This window comes from Hippopotamus amphibius, chromosome 17 (assembly GCF_030028045.1).
Source record: "Hippopotamus amphibius kiboko isolate mHipAmp2 chromosome 17, mHipAmp2.hap2, whole genome shotgun sequence".
NCBI lineage: Eukaryota > Metazoa > Chordata > Mammalia > Artiodactyla > Hippopotamidae > Hippopotamus > Hippopotamus amphibius.
The window spans coordinates 47,981,534-48,003,179 of record NC_080202.1 but is presented as its reverse complement, the minus strand read 5'-3'; the positions used below and the strand labels follow the sequence as shown (position 1 = coordinate 48,003,179).

Sequence of the window (21,646 nt, the reverse complement as noted above, 5' to 3'; positions counted from 1 at the left end):
TTTGGCCGCACCACATGGCTTGCAGGATCTTAGGTCCCCAACCAGGGATTGAATCCGGGCCACGGCAGTGAAAGCACCGAGTCTTAACCATGGGACCCGCCAAGGAAGTCCCTCTCCAGTCTCTCTTTTGATGTGCAGTTTCTGCACTACTGGCGGCCTTTGACGGATGACACATTCCAGCATGAGCCGCCTGCTGAACCCCGCAGGAGGCCTGTCAACACCGCAAAGCTGGGTCTTCCCTGAATTTGACGTGCCTTACCACCAAGAACATCTTCTTACAACTAAGAACTACAGAGTCCTCAGATCTTTTCACATCCGCCACCTCGCCTAGCAGTTTACAAAACCTGCCCTGCTTTGTGCTAACAGACAGAAACTACCAGACCTGGGAGCAGAGAGGGGTGCTGGGCGGCCAGCTGGGCTCACCCACAAGCAGAGATTTTGCTCCCACAGGCTCGCCCCTCAGCACCTACCACTGAAACTCTCAGCTTAGCAAAAACACAAATTAGATCATGGCCACGAACATGGACAGGACAGTCAAGGCCACAAGCGCTGAAGGTCTGCTGGCTTTGAAGCAATCTCTCTTGGTATGTTTGTGCCTTGATTTCTTCAAAGAAGATCTTTAGAGATCTTCCTGTCTTACGGCTGGTCAAACAAAGCCAGCGTAGAATGTTTGGGTGGGGACATCACGGTGCAAGGTTTTGAGGGCCCGTTGTGACATTACAGTTTTGATAGCATCTGTTGTAGACACAAATTAGGGTACGTGTCTCACTCACCCTTTTCCCCAGGAATTATGTCTGGACCTGTATTTTTTTTTTTAAAGGGGAAGCCCTCCTTTCTCTATTTTTGACAGGTTCTCTGGGGCACTTCTGTCCTCCTACTTCATCCAGTCTTCCTGTTCTTGGTCAAATGATTTCTCCAAGCATCATGGTACCCAATCTTCAGGTCTTCCCATGATTTTTATTTTTAAACAAGTTGGGAAAGAGAGCCTTTTTCTCCTGGTTCAGAGGTCGGAGGACAGACACTGCCTGAAGCTGTGCCCTACATTCACAGGGGAGGTGAGTTTGTAGGAGGTGAGGAGGTCAAAATGCACAGAGTAGAGGAACGAGTTTTCTGATGGTGCCCAGTTGCTGGTTCCAGCCATTCCTGAGGTCCATTCCTGCAGGTTTTCACAAGCCAATCCTTTTGCCTTTTTTGCTTATGCCAGTTTTAGCTGGTTTCTGCCCTGTGCACCAGAGTAAGAGACCATGAATCATGCCAGAGAACCCCATCAGTAAACAAAGGAATGTTCCAGAACAAAACTGCACATTGCCTGGACTGGCCTTGGCACCAGTGGCTTAATTTGGTGCTGGTTCTTCACAACAAGAGGGTGAGAGAGAAGACACCAACATTTGAGAACACCTCTACCGTATTGTGGTTTAAGCTCTAAGAAGTAATACAGCATTTTAACAACAGCTTTTCTAATTCTTAGTTGTTGAAAGCCAAACTGCATAGCAATGAGAAAAATATATAAATACAAGTGTGTACGCAGTTCACTGCAGATGGCTGTGCCAGATACACTGCTTCTTGATAATTCAGACTTTGTTTTGTTAGCGACAGCCAGCTTGCTGCACTTGGGCACTGCTTGGTTCAGGGGAATAAAGAGGGAACCACGTGGAAAGAAATGGTGGAGAGACTGTGGATGTTTGAGGCCACGTGGCAGGAGCCCTGACAGGGCCCCCCACAGCTCACTTGGCATCAGGTCCCATAACCACTAATCAGAGCTGGGTCTGTAATAACCTGGAGCTGGGGGTGGGGTGGGGAGGAGGCCTGTGAGACCTCCCTGCTGGCTAAACCCACCCTTGGGGGCCCCTGCTTTTGAAGAGGGGGGCACAGAGAGGGAAGGGGCCCAGGAAATAGGCTTCATCCCAGACTCCCAGTGGATCTCACTGACCCCCCTGTCCAAGGGGTCTCTACCTAGTCACCAGAACTACTTCTGACTCTCCTAAAATACAGTGCACGCAGTTAAAATAAAAATTTCAGAAATATTCTTTTTAGTATGTCTCAAATATTGTACATGGTAGGAGTTGCATATTGCGTGTGTATATATGCACATGTGTAGACATAAGTATGTGTACATGTTGGTTTTTTAAGCTCTCCAGGTGAGGCCAATGTGCACAGTTCTGGCAACCAGCACTCAGGGCGGAAGAGCAGACACCAGGGTGAGAACTCATACAGGAACCCGGGGGCCGAGGCACGGAGGCGTGGGCCAGTTTGGTGTTGGGGATGACAGGGGTTAGAGGGCAGAGGGCACAGAGGGCACACGAGGACGCAGCAGACACTCGCAAATCCCCACCAGTCAGTGTGCAGGAGGGAAACACCAAGGGGTCCATCTTCAGAAGGGAAAGTGTTGTCTTCCACGTTACAAACTATATTATACTCCCCCTCCTGCTGAAGCCTGATGAAGTCGGGCCGTGAAGCCCCCAAAGCTGTCTCCACGGGGGCAGGGGTCCCCTTCTTGATGGCAGAGCAGAACCACCTAGGCAGCTTTTAGCAGAGCTGGGTCCACTCCAGGACCATCCAACTATAACCTCATGTGCCCACTTTAAAAGCTACACAGGGACTTCCCTGGTGGTCCAGTGGTTAAGACGCTGTGCTTCCAATGCAGAGAGCACGGGTTCGATCCCTGGGGAACTGAGATCCCACATGCCACAAGGTGTAGAAAAAAAAAAAAGCTACACAGACAGTTCTGATTCATCACTGGGGCCACTACCCCCCTCCTCCGCTCCCCTCTCCTCTACCCGTTTTGTGGCTTCTGAGCAAATAACTTTTCATGTCTATTTCCTACCCTTCTCTGCTAAGTTTCTAGTGCCTTCCCCTTTGAACCACCAAGAACAGGTACAACAAATGTTAATTAGACTCAAGCGAGTGGCTTGGTTTTATGAGATACGTGTTTTACAGGAAATGTTCTCAAACTTTCACTTATATCAGCACCACTGGAAGGCCCTGCCCCCAGAGCATTTCATCAGGGTGAGGCTTGAGAATTTGCATTCCTAACAAGTTCCCAGGTGATGCTGATGGTTCTGGTCCTGGGACCACACTGTTTTTGCAAGAATAAGAAGGTGTTCTCAATTTAAGTGAAGTCAAGGTAATCACAACTACAAGTAGAAACCAGAGATTTGGAGTAGAAATGCTGGCCAGGCCCTTGGAAGGCTAGACCTTTCTAGGACAGGCTGTAGACTCCCTGGCCTGTGAACTGAATGACGGAGATTATGGGGTCAACCTGGCAGAGTGGAGTTAAAAGGACCTGTGCATGAATCTCTGCTCAGCCCATTGCCGGCTGTGTGACTTGGGCAAGCTGCTTAACTTCTCTGAGCTTCAGTTTGCTCATCTGTAAAATGGGGCCATGCTTATTACATATGCATAGTGTGCATGGTAATTGAGCAGGCATGCAGCAGCAAGAGATTCAAGTTTGGGCCATTGGGATCTCACAACTAAGCTCTAAGGCCCTCTAGCCCACCTCAGAGGCCCCCTCGAAGGCTTTAAAAAAAATAAATATACTTATTTATTATATTTATTGGCTGCATTGGGTCTTCATCGCTGTGCGGGCTTTCTCTAGCTGCGGAGAGTGAGGACTACTCTTTGTTGTAGTGCGTGGGCTTCTTATTGCGGTGGCTTCTCTTATTGTGGAGCTCAGGCTCTAGGCGCATGGCCTTCAGTAGTTGCAGCACGTGGGTTCAGTAGTTGTGACTCAAGGACTCTAGAGCACAGGCTCAGTAGTTGTGGCGCACAGGCTTAGTTGCTCCACGGCATGTGGGATCTTCCCGAACCAGGTATCGAACCCGTGTCCCCTGCATTGGCAGGCGGATTCTTAACCACTGCACCACCAGAGGAGCCCCTGGAAGGCTTTTTATACTGATTTACAAAACATTGACTCAGAGCCTGGTACACGGTAAGCACTCCACCAAGTTTGTGGTGGGTGTTACAGCCACTGCCTGGAGACGCACCTTCCTCCATCCTTATAGGCTGTGCTCAAGGACAGCCTAGCACATGGCTTGACTACTACATGGGTCTACAGAGTGTCAGACCCCAAGGTTACCTCCATAGAGGGAGGCGCCTGACATATGATGTTATGTTATACAGGTTGTTAGTTCTCTAAGTGAGAAAAGTTTGTGAATATGTATTACTTAGAAACTTACTGGCATATGAAGGACTTGAGTTGTTGATGAAGCCAGGCCCTCTGGTCTTCCTTTTGGACCCCAGCCTCCTCTCATAGGAGTCCACCCTGCAGAGTGGGGAGGAGGAGCTGGTAGCCCGGCAGGTGACCTGCTGAACCAAGACACTGGGGGCCCAGGAGGAACAGCGCCTGCACACGGACGCCATCTAGTGGCCACAGTGAGCAAGTGTGTCCTGTCAGCTGTAGGTGATATTCCTCTACAATCACAAGTAGGTCTGAAATGAGCTGGGATCCTGAGAGACTGTTTTGAAAGGAGGTGATCTATCTAGATGCAGCAAGTTTATCCATAAACACCAAACAGCCAAACTGCTGAGGGAGGGCAAGCCTGAGAGGGTCTCTCATAGAAGGGAGAGAAACTTCTCTCTGGAAAGCATGGATGGTGGCCAGCTGTCCTTTTCTTCCTTTAACCTTAACTCTCCTAAGGGGGAGAATAAACTGAGATGCTTTACTAGGAACTCAGACGGGAAACTGAACTCTTTCCTTAGGAAAGATGCCAAAGACAGCTCCTTGGCTTGTTAGAGCAGAGGCAAAAATCCAAGAGATGTATTCTTATTTTTTTTTACTGTGAGGCTGTTTTGTTTTGGGGACTGAATATTAGCTTAAGAAATATTTGAGCATAGTCAAACACCACTTTTAAAAAATCAATTAGAGCACAGGGAACTATATTCAATATTTTGTAAAAAAAAAAAACTATTAGGGAAAGGAATCTGAAAAAGAATATATATATGTGTATATATATGTATATTACATAAATATATATAAGAATATATACATACATATATAAAACTGAATCAGTGTGCTGTACACCTGAAACAAAAAAGATACTGTAAATCAACTCTACTTCAGTTAAAAGTTTTTAATTAAAAAAATCAACTTGATACTACCATGTATTTATGGTTTTTAAACATTGGAGTATGTGTCCAGGGCCAGGGGTGACAGCCTCGGGGCCTGGCCCAGTAGCAGCAATGGAACCTTGTTGGGCTAGTTCAGGGGCTTGAACCTGACCTCCCTTTCCCCCAGCTCTGGGAAAACTCTGCAACTGTAATGAGGCCACCCAGTCACAGTCAGGTTCTGTCACCACAACAGAGAACCGCCTCAGATCCTCTGTCAGTGGATAAAAGTGTCGTTGACGAAGTCAAGGCCCCAGCAACCACCTGGGGCACATGTCACCTCTGGCTTCTGAGCCACTTCCCATAATGTTCCAATCAGAACCTGAGGGCAAGTTAGCCCACCCACATGCAGAGTCCTGGGCCTCCTCAGCCTGAAGTACAAGCTTCTGGGTTCCCACCAGCTCCTGGGCTTTCACCCATTTTCAGATCACTGCTCCCTTTGCCTCAAAGTCTCCCCAGTTGCCCTCTGAAACCTGTTTTACTAGAGAGAAATTTGCCCGCATCCTCCACCTCTGCACAGACCCTCCCTCTCTTTTCTTGCCCTGACTGGAGCCTGGTCCCCCAAGGATGCCTCTTCCGGCTTTCCTTGTATTTCAGGCCTGGGTGGGCATTGGGTGTTGGCTGGCCCCTCAAGGCTTCAGCGTTCTGGAAGCAAGCCCACCCTCACATGCCAGCTTCCTATCTCAAGGCCATTCCCCCTACCTAGAGTTCATAGCCATTCTGCCACCTGGGGTTCATGGAGGACTTTGGCTCTGTCTTCCTGTCTCTCCCTGCCTCCCCCATCCCTGACTCCTGCTGCCACCCTGGACAACCCAAATGTCTAACAGAAAGCCCAGGTACACCTGAGTCCCAACATCCACCCAGTTCCTCAACTACAAGTCTTTACCTCCATCCTACCACCCACCCCCGCAGCCACATCTTACTTTGTCACCATGCAATACTGCTCCTTTCCATAGTCTTCACTCCAGAATCTCCTCTGACCACATCCCCATCCCCTCCATCAGTCTGGACCCCAAGGCCAACCACTTTTCCATCCATACCCCCAGTGTCCCCTCTTTGCACCTGCTGTGCCCACACAGTATCCACCGCCCCCAAATAGACAAGGTTTCCTCTGCAGGCTGCAGCTCTAGCCAGGGTTGCCTCTGCTGATGGTTACACATGCGTGAGATGTAGCTGAGGAGGGCAGATCTACCCAGCAGAACCAGAGAGAGGCTTCAACTTGGAGACTCAGGGAAGGATGGTGGAGGTTGGGGGTGATGTGGGAACTGTTTTTAACTGGAAGTTGGTTCATAGAACGTTTGACCCTTCCTCCCTACTCCTGATGCAGAGAGGCAGACAGTAGTAGCCAATCCTGAGGCCAACAATCAGAAGATTCTTCTTCAAAGACACTGAGGACCCCAGAGCAAAGACTCTGCAAGCTGGCATTTAAGGGTTCTCATATGGTTACCTAAAAACAGGGCTCACCAGCTGACAGGCTCTACCCACCAACATGGGCCTCAATCAGCTTTCATGGCCTCATTTTTAAGTGTGTATAGCCTATCAAGGATCACCAACTTGGAAAAGATTAAGATAAACAAAAATGATCTCAAAGGCTACAAAGATAATACAGGGAGCTGAAGAAAACTTTTAAAAAGTCTAATTCGTTTCCTCAAATACTAATTTCCCCATAAGAAAGGGACAGGGATCAAGGGCCCTTGGAGATTAAAAATGATTGCTGTGAGATTTCCCTGGTGGTCCAGTGGTTAGGACTCAACGCTTTCACTGCCATGGCCGAGTTCAATCCCTGGTCAGGGAACTAAGATCCTGCAAGCTGTGGGGCCATTAAAAAAAAAAAAAAGAAAAGAAAAGAAAGGATTGCTGAAACTAACAAAAGTGTTACAGAAAACTTGGAAAATAAAGCCAGGAAAATTTCCAAGAGGAACAAAAATTAACAAATGGAATATAAGAAATAAAAGATAAGTGACATGGAGGGTTAAATCCAGAGTTCCAACATTCTACTGTTATACAAGTTCCAGAAAATAAAAACAGAGAAAATGGAGGGGAGACAATTGTTTAAAAAATACACAAGCACGTTTTTCTTAGGGGAAGCACACAGCCTTTAGGGTAAAAGGGCTCCCCCTGTGTCCAGCACCCAGACTTCAGTGCAAACAAGCATCCGGAGATCCTCCCAAAGGTTTCCACTGACCACACTCTACTGAGTCAGCAGGAGGTTGGGGGTGGGTGGGTCCTGGGGGGTCCCTGACTGAGGACTCAGCTTCACTCTTTTAAACCAGACGAGCTGTCACTCTACCCCTGCTGCAGTAAGAGAACTCACCCCGCCGTGAAATTGGATGACTAGCTATTTCTCAGTTCCAGAGACTGGCTTGTGGAAACCAGGAGTTTTTAAAAGCATATCCGGGGCTTCCCTGGTGACACAGTGATTAAGAATCTGCCTGCCAGTGCAGGGGACATAGGTTCGATCCCTTGTCTGGAAAGACATACCGCTGAGCAACGAAGCCCGGGCGCCACAACTACTGAGCCTGCGTTCTAAGGCCCATGTGCCACAACTACTGAGCCCACGTGCTGCAACTAATGAAGCCTGAGTGCCTAGAGCCCGTGCTCTGCAACAAGAGAAGCCATTGCAATGAGGAGCCAGCGCACCGTAACGAAGAATAGCCCCCGCTCGCCACAACTAGAGAGAAGCCCTCGCACAGCAACAAAGACCCAACACAGCCAAAAAAAGTATATCCAATATCATTCAAATTGGAATTTTAAAACAGATATACGTTCATTTTTAACAGGTGAAAGACACACCAAAGCATTAATGATGATTACTTGTGGATGGTGACTGTCTTCTTTCTATAATAGGCATCACCAGGAGATTAGAGAAAGCAGAGGCCGCGGCTTGTTGAAGCAGGATAGGGTCTGGGCATGTTTACCAAGTTCCTCAGACCATGGCTCTGATACCATCAAAGTTTGAAAACCACCAGCTTAGCTGAAAATGTTCGAACAGACAACGGCACTGGGCTTTGTCGTTCTGGTTACAGCGAATCCTAAGATGGCTTCCTTTCCAACCAGCTCTTTCTCACTCCCTGCCTGTCCGCCCAGCCCCTGCGACAGCCACCGGCCACCTGGAGCGACAAAGCACGGCTCCCGGGCTGGAAAGCAGCTTTGCCAAGCCACAGCTGTGGTTTTATTGTGTTTTCCATCATTGTGCTTCCGGAGTCCTCAGTTTCTTCCCTCTGCAGCTGGAGGGAAAGGGTGTGGGCTTCTGAGCCTCCTGGAATGGAGGTCAGACCTCAGCTCCACACTCCGTGGGGCCGAGTGTAAATTACCTACCTTCTGACCCTCCCCTCCTCTTCCTCCCCCTCCTCCTCCTCCTTCTACTCCTCCTCCTCGTTCTTCTCCTCCTCCTCCTCCTTTTTTTTTTAAATTAAAGGCAATAATTGGAGACAAGGGTATAGCCCCTCTTGGAGAATACCCTGTTAGCATGTGAAAGGCCTCCGAATGGTATTGCAGTGAAAAGGGAATCTTTATTTCCTGAACTTGTTTGGTCATTGAGCCCTTTTTCCTAAATTTAATCTCCCTTAGAATTAGTGTTCTGAGCTGCAGACTTTGGAAAATTATCCTCAACGCGTCAGCTGTGGCCCTTGGTTGGCTCACCTTGCACCAGCCGCGTGTCAGTGCGCCGTGTCTGGAGCGGGAGATGCCCCTGCCGGATCCTCAAGAGCAGCTACCCCACCCCCACCCCAGCCCATGGTGAACCCATCTCTCTGGGCGCCTCCCCTCCCCGCTTCCTGTGCTGCACACCCACAGGGCAGCCCTTTTCCTGGAACTCATCATCCGGAGGGGTGGGCCTCAGGCATAGATGCTTATTCGGAAGGGACCCGAGTCCAATCTCTGACCCAAAGAAAAATTCCCCCTAGTCTGTTCAGGGCGAGGCCCTTCCCCTCTGTTGGATTCCTCCCGAGACCCAGCACTTACTCACTGCTGACTGACTCCAGCTGTTAGGCAGCCCTCCCTCCTGGGGCCGGGGTCTGTTGTCGGGGACCCTGCTCCCCCTCTTCCAGCTTAGACCCCCTGCAGCAAGTCAGCAAAGGCCATTCCTCATGCGACAGACATCTAAGCGCCCACCAGCTCCCCGCACATCTCTCTAGGCCAAACTCCTGTGTCTTAAAATGTCTGCGACAGGGACTTCCCTGGCAGTCCAGAGGTTAAGACTTCACCTTCCAATGCAGGGGGTGTGGGTTCGACCCCTGGTCGGAGAGCTTACATTCCACGTGCCTCAGGGCCAAAAAACCAAAACATAAAACAAACAACCCCCCCAAAACAGAAGCCGTATTGTGACAAATTCAATGACGACTTTAAAAATGGTCCACGCCAGTAAGTGCGAGAGTAGCATTGACATATGTACACCACCGAATGTGAAACAGATGGCCAGTGGGAAGCTGCTGTACAGCACAGGGAGATCACCTCGGTGCTCTGTGACAACCTAGAGGGGTGGGATGGGGAGGGTGGGAGGCAGGCTCAAGTGGGAGGGGATATGGGGATATATGCACACGTACAGCTGATTCACTTTGCTGTACAGCAGAAATGAACACAACGTTGTAAAGCAATTATACTCCAATAAAGGTGTATAAAAAAAATGGTCCACATCCAAAAAAAAATCTTAAAAAAAAAAATGTCTGGACAGTTTCCAGGTCCCTCATGGCCCTGCCCTCCCTGCACCTCCATTATCAGTGTCAAGGTTGGACAGACTTCCCATCATCTTTGCTTGGGGTCAGCATTCCAGGTTCCTGATAGCTTTTGGAATCCCAGTTGGGTCATGAATCGTGTTGGTGACTCTTTCCGGCTTTGTGTTGTCTGCAAGCAAACGTGCTGAGTGTATTTCTGTGGCTTCATCCAAATCGCTGAGCCGGGCTGGGAAGGGGAAGGTGGGTTTGCAGAGGCTCAGGGAGGAGGGGGTGGGGAAGAGTACTTACTGGGCTCACCTCCCAACCCTCTCCGAGGCCACGTCTATTTACACAGCCGCTGTCTTGCTGGCCCTGCCCCTCCTGTTTCTGGAAACTGCCCCCAGGAACCCCTGCCATCGTTCCACATGGTTTCCCAGGGGCTGCCATGGTCTCACCAGCCCTGCTCCTTTGCCCCACAGTCCATTGGCCCAGACACGGGCTCATGACCTGAGTTTTGGCTTTGGCAAAGGGTCTAGGCAGTCTCTCACCAAAGTGAAGGGTATTCAGTGTTCTCTGTTTTGATGATATTGAGCCGCATGAGCTGTTTGTAAATTCTGGAGACTAATCCCTTGCTGGTCGCATCATTTGCAAATATTTTCTCCCAATCTGTGGGTTGTCTTTTCATTTTGTTTATGGCACCCGTTGCTGTGCAAAAGCTTTTGCGTTTAATTAGGTCCCATTTGTTTATTTTTAGTTTTATTTCCATTACTGTGGGAGATGGGTCGAAAAAGATACTGATGTGATTTATGTCAGAGGGTGCTCTGCCTGTGTTTTCCTCGAGTTTTATAGTGTCTGGCCTTACATTTAGGTCTTTTTGTTTGTTTGTTTGTTTGTTTGTTTTGTATTGTTTTACATTTAGGTCTTGAATCCATTTTGAGCTTCTTTTTGTGTGTGGTGTTAAAGAATGTTCTAATTTCATTTAATTGCCTTGACCTTGAGGGAAATACTGGGCTGCAGGGAGAGAGGAATGAGGCCCCAGCACAGTGCCCGGCCCACGGGAAGGACAAGCAGGCAGGGTCCGCTGTGATGTTGGCTGTTATGATCTCACGAAGCTAAGGCATGGGTCTAGCACACATGACAGAGATGGGACAAATACAGAAATACAGTACAAATAGGTGTGTTCACTCACGGAATACAGCTGGGTATATATCTGCACATATATTTAATAACAAAAACACTCCAAAAAAAAATCCTCTTCACAGCCCAACACTGACTCAGCATGAAGGTGGCAAACCTTACCTCAGTGCCCTGAGACTGGCCCTGGCCTGACCCCCTGCTGGCCTCCCTCCTGAGGACCTGCACCTCTCCCTGTTCTCAGAGGCAGCTGAGGATGCTACCAGCCACTCCAAGATACGACCCCAGCCCTGGCTTAATAACTCTGTGGGGAATCCAAGAGCTGTCTCTGTGAGCAGGTGCCAACAGGGTCCTGCATGCTCCCTTAGATTTGGCTGCATCCAAAGACCAGTGCTTTGGAGAGAGGGTGTGTCCATGGCTCTCAGGGATGTTCCTGGTGCCCACTAGGCGGGGGCGGGGGTGGGGAGTGGGGGGATGGGATGCTGGTTGGCAGAGCGGAAGGAGCCAACCTCCATGCAGAGCCCCTGCTAAGCTGTCTGCGGGCGGGTGGGCCTGGGGTCCTCCCTTGAGCGGCCCCTTCCTGGGGGTGCAAGAGAAATCAGAGCCTCCCCTGATTTCACCAGAGGGGGTGGGGTAGAAGACGGTGAAAACAAGATCCTAAAATCCAACCAGACTGGCTGCGGAGCTCACTCCTTGGCATGTGGCTGGATGGCTTATGTGCTTCTGACACCCACAGGTCATGGCTTTCCCACCGCTGTGTTGGCTGAGTTACCTCCCTGGTGTTTCTCCCCTGTGGATTTCCTGGTCCAATAACTTATGTACTCTACACCTGCCCCAAACCCTCTGCCTCACCAGGAGGCATGTCTGTCCCAACCTGGCACCTCCCTGGAATTCAGCCCAAATCAATACTTTGGGGGACCTCCTGCAGTGTTTCAAGGAAGCTTTGCCCACAGAAACTAAGGAGGACTCCCCAGCCCTCCGACGCTGCCATGAACACCAGCAGGTAAGCAAACACTCCCCTCCTGTCCATCCTCCCACCCGCTGAGCCAGCCGCTGGCCCTCACCAGCCAGACCCCTACCCAGGAAGACGGCCGAGAACCACCCCCTGGTCTGAGGGTGGTGGTCAAGTCTTTAAGAAGAAGGAGCTGGCTCCCGAATCTAAAACTGCCTTTATTTGTGGTTGGCTTGACATAAGGTGCCATTATCAATCAGCAGAATTAAAAACCTGTACAGGAGGTACAAAAATAGGCCTTTCACATAGACAATTACCTTCACATCATCAAGCGTGAAAAATACACGTAAAAATTGTACAATCTGGCAGTTTATAAAATATAAAGCTAAAAAGAGGACTTCAGGTTCCACAGAGAGGATTGTATCACACAACTGACACACACCCATTAAACAGTGAACCGTCCACAGAGGAGACAAAAAGGCAGAGAATTTTTTTTTTAAATCACTTAAAAATTAACAGTTTTTACCCCGACCAAATTATTCACCCTTTAATGACAAAACTACTGTAAGGCATCCATCCCGTGGAAGGATACAGTATAACTTTTCCTTTTCCAGTTTTAAAATGGTCAAGGATATGGTCCGAAGCAAATCTGATGTGCTTTAAGCAAGTGCAATTGTCACTGGATACGCTTCAGAGTAAAATTAAATAAATATAAATAGGTTAAATAAATAGGTCATTGCAAAAAAGAACACTACATAAGGTTTGCATCTGAGAATGCTGCAGAGTTGACTGGTAATGCTTTCTAGGTAAGTGGGGACTCCCCCGTCACAGCTTCTGAGACACTGGAAAGGAACACTGTACCTGCCGGACACTCAAGAGCATGGGGTGAGGTGAGCGGGTGGGGACTTTGGCTGGAAGTGTTGGTCAAGGCTGCTCCAGGGGGAGGCTCATTGCAGAATCTGTCTGTGTGGTTTTCCAGTGAATACAGAGAGGATTTAAACGCCAATACAAAAATTAGAACCAGTCACTCGTGGGAAATCACTGTTTCATAAAGAAAACCAAGTATAGGAAGAGTAGACACTTTGGTTTAAAGGATAACGGTCTGACCCTGGAAGGCAGAATTCTGGCTCATCTGTACGGGACACCTGGTGACTTTCTTCCAGGCAAGGCCAACATGCCAGACCACGGTCAACTGAAACAGCTACTCCAGGATGGTGAAGGGTGGCCAAGGAAAAGAGACACTGGGAAATATGAAGAAGAGGGACTTCAGGAGATACATGAGCAGAGAGAAAGCTAAAGAGAATTGTAAGAGACTCCTTACAGGTGTGCTGTGCTCTGTCTTCCAGCCTTTCTGGCACAGAAGGCTGTGATAACGGAACCAGCTCACCTTCCTGGAGGACCTCAAGGCTGAGGATCTGATGAACAGAGATGCACAATGGGAACAGCCCCAGGAAATCCAAGTCTGGCCACAGTCCAACTTCAGAGAAGAAAGTGGCCAAGAAGAGAAAGCCCTACAACCCAAAGCGCGCCCCCCCACCCCCATCTTCGAGATCAGATCAACCACAAGTTCATCTCTTTCACTGCAGAGATAAATGAATCTCATTCACACAAAACCTCCCCCAAAGGATCAGGGCAAACTCTGATAAGGATCTTTCTTCTCGAGTTGGTGGGAAGGAGGCACTTTGCTGGACCCACTTACCTCAGGATCTTCCACTGAAATACACGTAATGGGTCGGAATGATATGTCCCTGGGAAGAGCCTATGACGACTCTTGAGGTGAGTGAAGGGGAGATGCTACCAGGTGGTCTAGTGACATAACACCAGTGATTCCCAACAGTGCAGACGCTCTGGTGCCTGGTGGAGCTCTCTAAAAACTGAAGTTAAAAAGACTCAAGAAGCAACATGAGAATTCTGGCAGACGTGCCAGAGACAGACTCAACAAGAGGTTCAACACAAGATTTAAATAGATTACGGTGTCCTAACAAATGTGACAAAATTCTGTCTTAAAGATGAAGAAGGTGTACTTGTAAAAAATCTAACAGCCTTCCAGGAATCGTACCAAAGATCAAACAGCGGTGGCAGGATGTGGCAGGCTGCAGAATCCTCTTTTCGAGAAAGAAAGATACTGTCCCGCTGTGCCCAGCACAACAGGAAACTAGAATTCTAGAGACCAGGATGGGATAAACCAGATGGTGCCCAAGGCGTCTTCATGACAGGAGCCCACACGAGACCTCTTCCGGCCACCTGGAGGACTGACGGGTGACAACTGGGTTCCCAAAGGTGATGGAGAGAAGGAGAAAAGGCGACCTGACCGGCTCTGATGGGTGCAAACCCCAAATGCACGCCCCTCCCCACCCCGCGTCTTCTCCACAGCACCGATAAGCACGCCCTGCCGTCTCTCGATCACCGGCTCGTGTGAAAGCCGAGGTTTTGCCTGCTGCGTTCACCTGCGTCTCTAGCACCCGATATTCTGCCCAGCTCATACATAAAACAAGTGCTCAAATAAAATACACTGAATAAATGAGGCTGGGAAAGGTGGGTGGTTAAAAACTAGTATCGCAAGCAGAGAAGGCATTAAAAAAAAAAAAAAAAAGGCTGTCCTGGAGGCAAGCTGGGCCAAACCAGAGAGGTGACACAAACCCTGGGCTGCTGGGAATGACCCGGCCACTCCCCAGAGAGAACATTCAGCAGCAACAATGAGGCAACGTAGGCCCCCCACCCCCTGCCCCCCTGGCAGCACAGGAAGCTGACGGTCCTTTAAATCACGCGTGGTGCCTTCTCCACCTCGGACCCTCTCACCATCAGGTCCAGAGGCACAGCGAAACACGAGTACAGGACCCCACGATGCTGACCAAGGATGCCGGGGTTCCCAGGTCGAAATGAGGTAACGGATGAGGTTTAAAGATGTAGGGTAATATTAAAGGAGGGGAAAAAAAGTGACTTTAGGTATTAGGAAAGGAAGGGAACTGAATTCTCTGAAGGCAGAATGAGTACTTTTGATGAGTGGCCCTCGTTCAAATCCACCACCAGGAAACATCCCACAAGGAGAAGAAACAGCGATGTCTCTGTCAGTTAGTAAAACTCGATAGTAACTTTCTTCCTCGTGAGTGGAGTCTCTGAGTTCACCAGGACCGAACTGCAATGACCCGTTCCCCCAGCTGGAGAAAGCACACAGAAAACGGTACCCTGATTGCATTTAACCTCTAAGGCTCTTGGTAGAGAAAAGACAGAGGAATTTTTGACTAAAACTAAAGTTAAAAATTCTATTAATTTTAGGGGGAAAACCCCATGGTACTGACACATTTTAGTATTACTTTGAGGCTGTTTCATACATGTACATGGTGTTGCTATAACGTTTTACGCTTCAGCATTAAAGCGTTCTACATAGGAACACTCTTTCTGCAGGGGATGGGACTTTGGGGACCCTACAAAACAGAAGATGTATTATATACCTTGCATTACTTCCTCATGAGTAAGCTACAAGTTAAGTTTAGCTCACGCTAATGTAGCATTCTACAGTATGATCAAAATATGAAGTTATTAAAATCTGCCAAGAGAAACATAAAAGCCTGCCCACGAAGTGTGTGGTGACCCTGGCTTCAGCCCTCCACGCCCGGCCCATCCTGCGGGCCCCACGGACAGAGCAGTCTCATCGCCCACCCGCTGGCCAGGGCTCTCCCTGGGTGGCCATGAGTGTCCCATCTGGTCTGCTCCCCTCCGATCCCCAAGGTCTGTACCTGCCTGGGTCTGCGCTGCTCTCCTTCGTGGACAGAGGACTTATCACCACTTGCCCCTAAATGCTCCAAAACATCCCCAAGTGGCCCAAGGCACAAATCCACCAGAGGCCACCATTCAGGCCACGGGTGCCCTGGGCCGCAGCTGCCCCAGAACACAGCATCCTCTGTTTCTGGAAGACCCGCAGACACAGCCTCACCTGGCAGAGTGCCGGGCTGGACTGTCCCCACACTGCGCCCCCACCCGCAAGGCTCTCGCTGCCCCCAAGGAAACACTGGTTTCAGTGACGTTGGAACCTGCAGGCGCGTTTGTGATCAGTGAGGCACCTCTGATCCCGGGGACAACACCTTCTGAAGGTCCTCCTCCCGGGCACCCTCTCCTCTGGAGCCCTGCCTCTGGCAGGGGCTGCACTTAGTGCACCTCGGCCTAGCTGGTCTGAGAGAGGCGCTCCTGGTTTCAGCACGTAGGCAGCACCGAGGGTTCCCTCGTCTCTCTTCCTACAGGATGGCACCAAACAGGACGTTTCGAAAGAAATGCAAGTTCTGAAGTGAGTTTATCCAGGAGAAGGTGGAGGGCGCTCCTCTCTGCCTCTGGGACTGGCCCTCCTTCACAGACGTCCCTCGACGGTCAAACTCTCACGGCCAGTGTCTTCCCAGCTCCCTCGCGGGTCGGGGCAAGGGGGGTCACCTCTCCCACTTCCCGGGTCTTCCTCCCGGGCGGGCTGCAGAGCGCCCAGCTCAAGGCACTTGGCTTCAGAGCCTGGTCCCCCTGCTCGGCGGGAGGCACCAGGCCGTGGCTTGCAGAGACAGGCCCTCAGTCCCAGCGGGGCCACCAGCACAGCACGGAGGCCGCCCGGCTCAGAGGGCGTCTGGAGTCACTGGGGGCCGGGGCTCGGGGGGCTCGTGGTAGTAGGGCTGGAAAGGTCTCTCGCGCCGGCACAGCTCCATGGCGCGGTAGGTGTGCGAGAGAAGGTGGGGGAAGCGCGAGGTGAAGTAGCTCACGAAGCCATCGGGGAGAGGGCCCAGCGTCTCCCGCACGTCCTCGGGCAGCTCCCGGTAGTGGTGCTTCTGCAGACGGGGGACACGGATGCACGGTCAGCAGTGAGCAGCCAGCAGGACCCGGGCAAGATCCTCGCTCAAGGAAGACAGACCGTGAGGCTGGATAAAGGAACCCCCCCATCCTCTCCCCGTGCCCCTTCCCCTCCTCCGGGGGAGGCCTCCGCGCTGAGCGAGGCCGTCGTGGGGAGAGCAGGGCTGGGCCCGTGCGGTAAGGACCCCGTCAGAGGGCGCTATCAGGCGCCAGTCCAGCAGGGAGAAGGCCCCGTACAAGCCAGCAGAGGGTGCGGCACCCGAGGGCCCGCTTCCCAGAGCGCAGCTCCCCGCCTCCACGTCGCTGAAGAGAAAGTTCACTCAGGGGAAGAAGCAGCCCCTAATGCTGCCAGAGCAGCCAAGGCCTCCCGGCCTCTGTGAGGGCCTCATGCCAGGGCGGCAGGAGGACCCGCAGAGAAGGGATGCAAGGAGGGGGCTGCGCATGGCCCCGCCCCGCCGGGTGCTCACAGCCCTCACCTTATTTCTCATGGCCCGGAGGAGATCTCGGACGGAGCCACCTTTATAGGTTCTGAATTTACGCAGATCTAGGGGAAAAAAACCAGGAAGGCAATGTAACAAACAGATTTCGAAAGAAAACAATTCCTGGGGCTCCTGGAGATCAAGCAATCAGACCAAATCACGACCTAAGTCCACCTTGTCACTGACGGGAGCGTTTCCCCAGACGGAAGCCCAGGTCGGCAGTGTTGGTCTGAATTCCACCTCCCGTCACACCCGCATCAGCAAGGACTGCCGAGAGCAGGCCGCCTGTCACTAACCTGTCACTCTGAGAGCCACCCTGGGACACACATCAGAGCCACGGTGTGACCTGTACCTAAACCACAGGAAGCCTCAGCCGCAGAGGCGGTATCTGGAGCCCCAAACGGCCTGGAGTTGCTGTTTGCATGTCTGCTTCTCAGAAACAGCGGCTGCACTTGAACCACTTCCGCCAACACGGACCCGGGGCGGGGGTGGGGGGGCCCCGCAGTCACCTGTCTGCAGGGGGACGGTGATGTTCTCCCGCCAGTCCATCTTCACCACGGCCCGCCCGCCGCGTTCCAGCTGCTTCACTATCGGGCCGTCCAGGGCCTCCTTCTCTATCCGGTCACTCACATCCTGGGAGGGACACAGGGCCACGAGTGACTGTCCGTGTGCGGAGGCGCTGAGAGCCGGGACGGCCGCCCTTGCCTGCGCCTCAGCCCAGGGCCCGGCAGCGAGTGTCCTGCCTTCTCCCCCATCCGTCACCTCCTCCGTGGAAGTGGCCCGGGTGGCCACTCGCTTGGGAGAGGCCCACACAGACCATCTCCACCACAGACCCACTGCGCCTCACCCATGTTTCACACATGCCAAACGCCACACAGGGCCACGTGTGCGATCTGTATTCACCGATGAACCAAATAAAAAGGTCCGTTTCGATTCGCATCCTGTGACGTTTGTGTACCCACTGAAACTGGACATGCTCAGAGCCATGACTGATGGGGGGTTGTCACTCCTCATTCAAACAATTAGGAAAGACAGATGAAGCCAAGACTTCTCTCAGAGGAGAAAAGTGTGGGCTCCAGAGGCCCCGCCCTGGATCCCAACCCTGCTCCGTGTCCGAGGGACGCCCCTGAGCACCGGCCTCTCCCAGCCCTGCCAGTGCCACAGGTCCCCCGAGCAGCCTCACGGGGCCTACAGTCTCTTCTTTCTTTGACTAAGATGAAGTCACACTGGCTGACTGTCTAACGTGCAACTGTGGGAAGAAGGCCTTGCAGGGGGTGGGGTTGATGGTCAACTTGGGTACACGGGGGACACACGGTGCTGAGTCGCAAAGCTGGCACAGCTAGTGACATGGAAGGAAGCCAGGTGTGTCCACAAGACATGTGACTTTGAGATACTGAGAGTTTACATCCCAACCCTGGTGGGATGAAGGTCCCTTCATGTGAGCTTCATTCCTGCTCTACATCTTGTCATCATCAAAGTGACCTGGCTAGTTTTGGAGGTCCCTCAAAGACACCTGATGTCAGACATAATGCTATTGCACACTTAGACTACAGTACAGTGTAAACATGAACTCTTATATACACTGGGAAACGGAAAAGTTCGTGTGACTCGCTTTTGGTCTGGAGCCAAACCCGCAGGATCTCCCAGGTCTGCCTGTATGAAGAACATATGTGAAAATGTCAACCATGGTTATCGCTCAGTTATGGGATTATGGGTCGTTTGTTTTATCCTTCGCCCTTTGCTATAGTTTCTGGAAAAAAACTGGAAAGCTTAAGTGAAGATTTTTGATTAAGAAAACAAATGTCTCCACCTGGAAGAACTGGAGCTGCTTTTCTAGGCTCCAGAAGAATGGGTGTTTCAGCACGTGCTTCGCGGACGGGCGCTTCTGAGGGTCCATTGCGATCATCTTCTCTATTAACTCCCGGGCAATGACATCTTCTACAAAGCAGGAACATAAACATGCAGCTCGTTACCACCAGCCTGAATCCACAAGCAAATACCCAAACCTTGACAGTCTGCATGTCCCGTGACTCAAGGTTCTACTGACAGGAACTCGTTCCAATAACATAAGAGCTCGCACGAGACTTCAGCTGATAAGGAGAGTCCTCACCGCACGGTTAGTGAAAAGGAGTGACTGGAAATACTCGATATCAGAGGCTCGGGTGACACCATGGTGCCTTCACGCACTGGACCCTGGGCCACCAGAATGACACACTGGCTGAACGCTGATGGACATGGAGAGAGAGTCAGGATGAAGTTTAAAAACGAGTGTGGTGCAAAACACTATGCACCATTTCACCTCACTTTTATAAAAATATGCAAACAAGTCTAGATAAATGATGGCAATAATATATACAAAGGTACTAGGAGCAGTTCATCACTGTATGATGGGATTGTGGGCCTTTATGCTAATCTGCTTTGTCTCCAGTGAATAAGGAAAACTAACCCATGAGCAAAACAATAAGATAGTTAAAATTTTTTCAACAGGCAGCAGTGGGGCGTTACAGGCCAATTATAATGTGGGAAACCCTGAAGTCGGGAGAAAGACTTGCCACTCGCTTGCCTGGAGAGCGAGGACCCAGCCCGTCTGTCCTCAGCCCAGGCCATACCCGCTGACCGCCGACCCACACACGGGAGCCCAGTTTGTAGAGCGTGGACTTTCCATCTCCCTGAATGTCGGGGCAGGAAGGGACCTCAGATTATTTAACCCTCACGAGTCACACGCTGGAAAACAGAGGTCCCCAAAGGGGCCTTGCCCAGGTCACACAGGTCATCATGTGACCTGAAGGAACCCGGGAGCTGCTTGGCTTTAGATGGATGGATGGATACCCTACCCAGGCCTCCACCAGCTCCAGACCAAGTTGTCGGTTCACTGAGGCCCACAGGGTGAGCAGCTGGAAAGGAGGGCCTCCGGGGGCGCAGAGCTGGCCCCACCCCCACCCACAGGGGCTGCTCCCGAGCCCCCCGCCCTGCTGCCCGCTCACCGTGCTTGTCGGGGTGCAGGCAGTCGAGACTGTAGGCGCCTAGGAGGATGTTGGCCTGCCGCTGCAGGGATTTGCCAAAAGGGTGGCTGCCCTCAGATATCACGTAGTAAAAGACACAGCCCGCAGAGAAGATGTCCACCGTGTACGTCTGAAAAGAAACGCGGGGCGTCAGAGGCCTTTGAGGGGAAGATTCTCATTCTCGCTCAGCAGCAGAGGAGGGCGTGTTGCTGCTGCTGTTTCCACCTCGAAGGTTCTTGGGAGAACCGGCGGATGGTGCTGACGGCCTCAGAGCAGAGCTGGGCGCCCTGGAGGTGCCACACGAGCGCTGGAGGTCCCAGTGGAGAACTGGGCTCTGGAACCAATGCCTGGGAGGCTTGATGACTCTGCCACTGGGCCCCGGGAGCCCCCTGACCTCTGCATCTCAGCATCTGTGACCATGAAATGAGGATGACCCCGTGGGGCTGTTGTGAAGATTAGACGCATTAATGTGTGAAAACAGTGACTCAAACCAGTGCTCGGCCCACAGGACGCTCTCTCCTCACTGCTAATTATTCTTTACCCAACCAGCACGGAACCCTTGTGGGCTGGGATGTTTGTGCGTTTGTTTCCCTGTTGTACCCTCAGGGACACACATATGACAGGTCTTAAAACTCTGTTAATAAATGAAATAAAAAGAGTTTTTGGTTCAAAAAAAGCCCCAGAAAGAGATTATTTGGCAAGTTTCCAGTGAGGTCATTTTGACGTTATCTGATAACACATCTCACTTATCCTGGGAAGCCATTCCGTGTCCATGGATGAAATGTGCACGTGTGATTTCTAGTTTGTCTACGTGGGGAGGACCACGGGGGTGGCTCCCCAGCATGGCTTGGGTCCCTCATGCCAGGCCCCCCTCTCGGATTCTCCACCCGATCGATGACGTGAGGCTCTAGTGAGAGAAAGCTGGGAGCTCGTCACCTGCCTCACCGGAGCCCCAAGAGGTAAACAGAGCAAATGTCACCATCCCAGACAAAGACACGGACAGAAAGGTTCAAGGAGAAGCCCAGGGTCACTGCTGGATAGTGACAAATCTGGACAAAATGTGGGTCTTATTCCCAAGCCCAGTCATGTTTATTCTACTTCACCAGAATGTTCCCTAGGTGGGTGACAGATTCGGGACAGGAGGAACAAGTCCACCACCACCAAAGCTCTTACCTGACGGCCACGTCTCACCTACTGACCGCATCATCGACGCTCCCCGTTTTCTGCAGCCTGTGCTGCCCAACTCCCCAGCATCGTCGCCACTCACTCTGCCCTTCGTGCTGGGCCCCTCTGCCCCCAACTCTATGAGCTCATCTCTAGGCTTTACATCCTTTCCCAAACTCATTTCTGCCACTTGTCCTTGTAGTGTAAGTACTCCATAAGCTGATAAAATACACAGGCCATCAAGTCTGAGGTAAGTTGAATCTTTGGAGAGACAATACGACGGCGTTGCTACAAAAACTGCTGCACAGCAAAGGAAACTATAAGCAAGACGAAAAG

General features: G+C 51.3%; 1 protein-coding gene across 6 annotated transcripts in view; it reads right to left on the bottom strand.

Annotated features, from left to right (window-relative positions):
- Positions 1-12,044: 12,044 nt before the first annotated feature.
- The window catches only part of ERN1 (endoplasmic reticulum to nucleus signaling 1), an 83,648-nt gene continuing 74,046 nt past the window's right edge, over positions 12,045-21,646 (bottom strand). For 4 of the 6 annotated variants that reach the window (XM_057714646.1, XM_057714647.1, XM_057714648.1 and 1 more), the window contains 5 exons: positions 20,129-20,276; positions 18,955-19,082; positions 17,654-17,777; positions 17,142-17,209; positions 12,045-16,643 (listed from right to left, as the gene is read on the bottom strand). In XM_057714646.1, coding sequence (XP_057570629.1) covers positions 16,434-16,643; positions 17,142-17,209; positions 17,654-17,777; positions 18,955-19,082; positions 20,129-20,276 — 678 coding nt within the window. In that variant the 3' untranslated portion in view covers positions 12,045-16,433. The other 2 variants (XM_057714650.1, XM_057714649.1) reach the window with 2 other exon arrangements.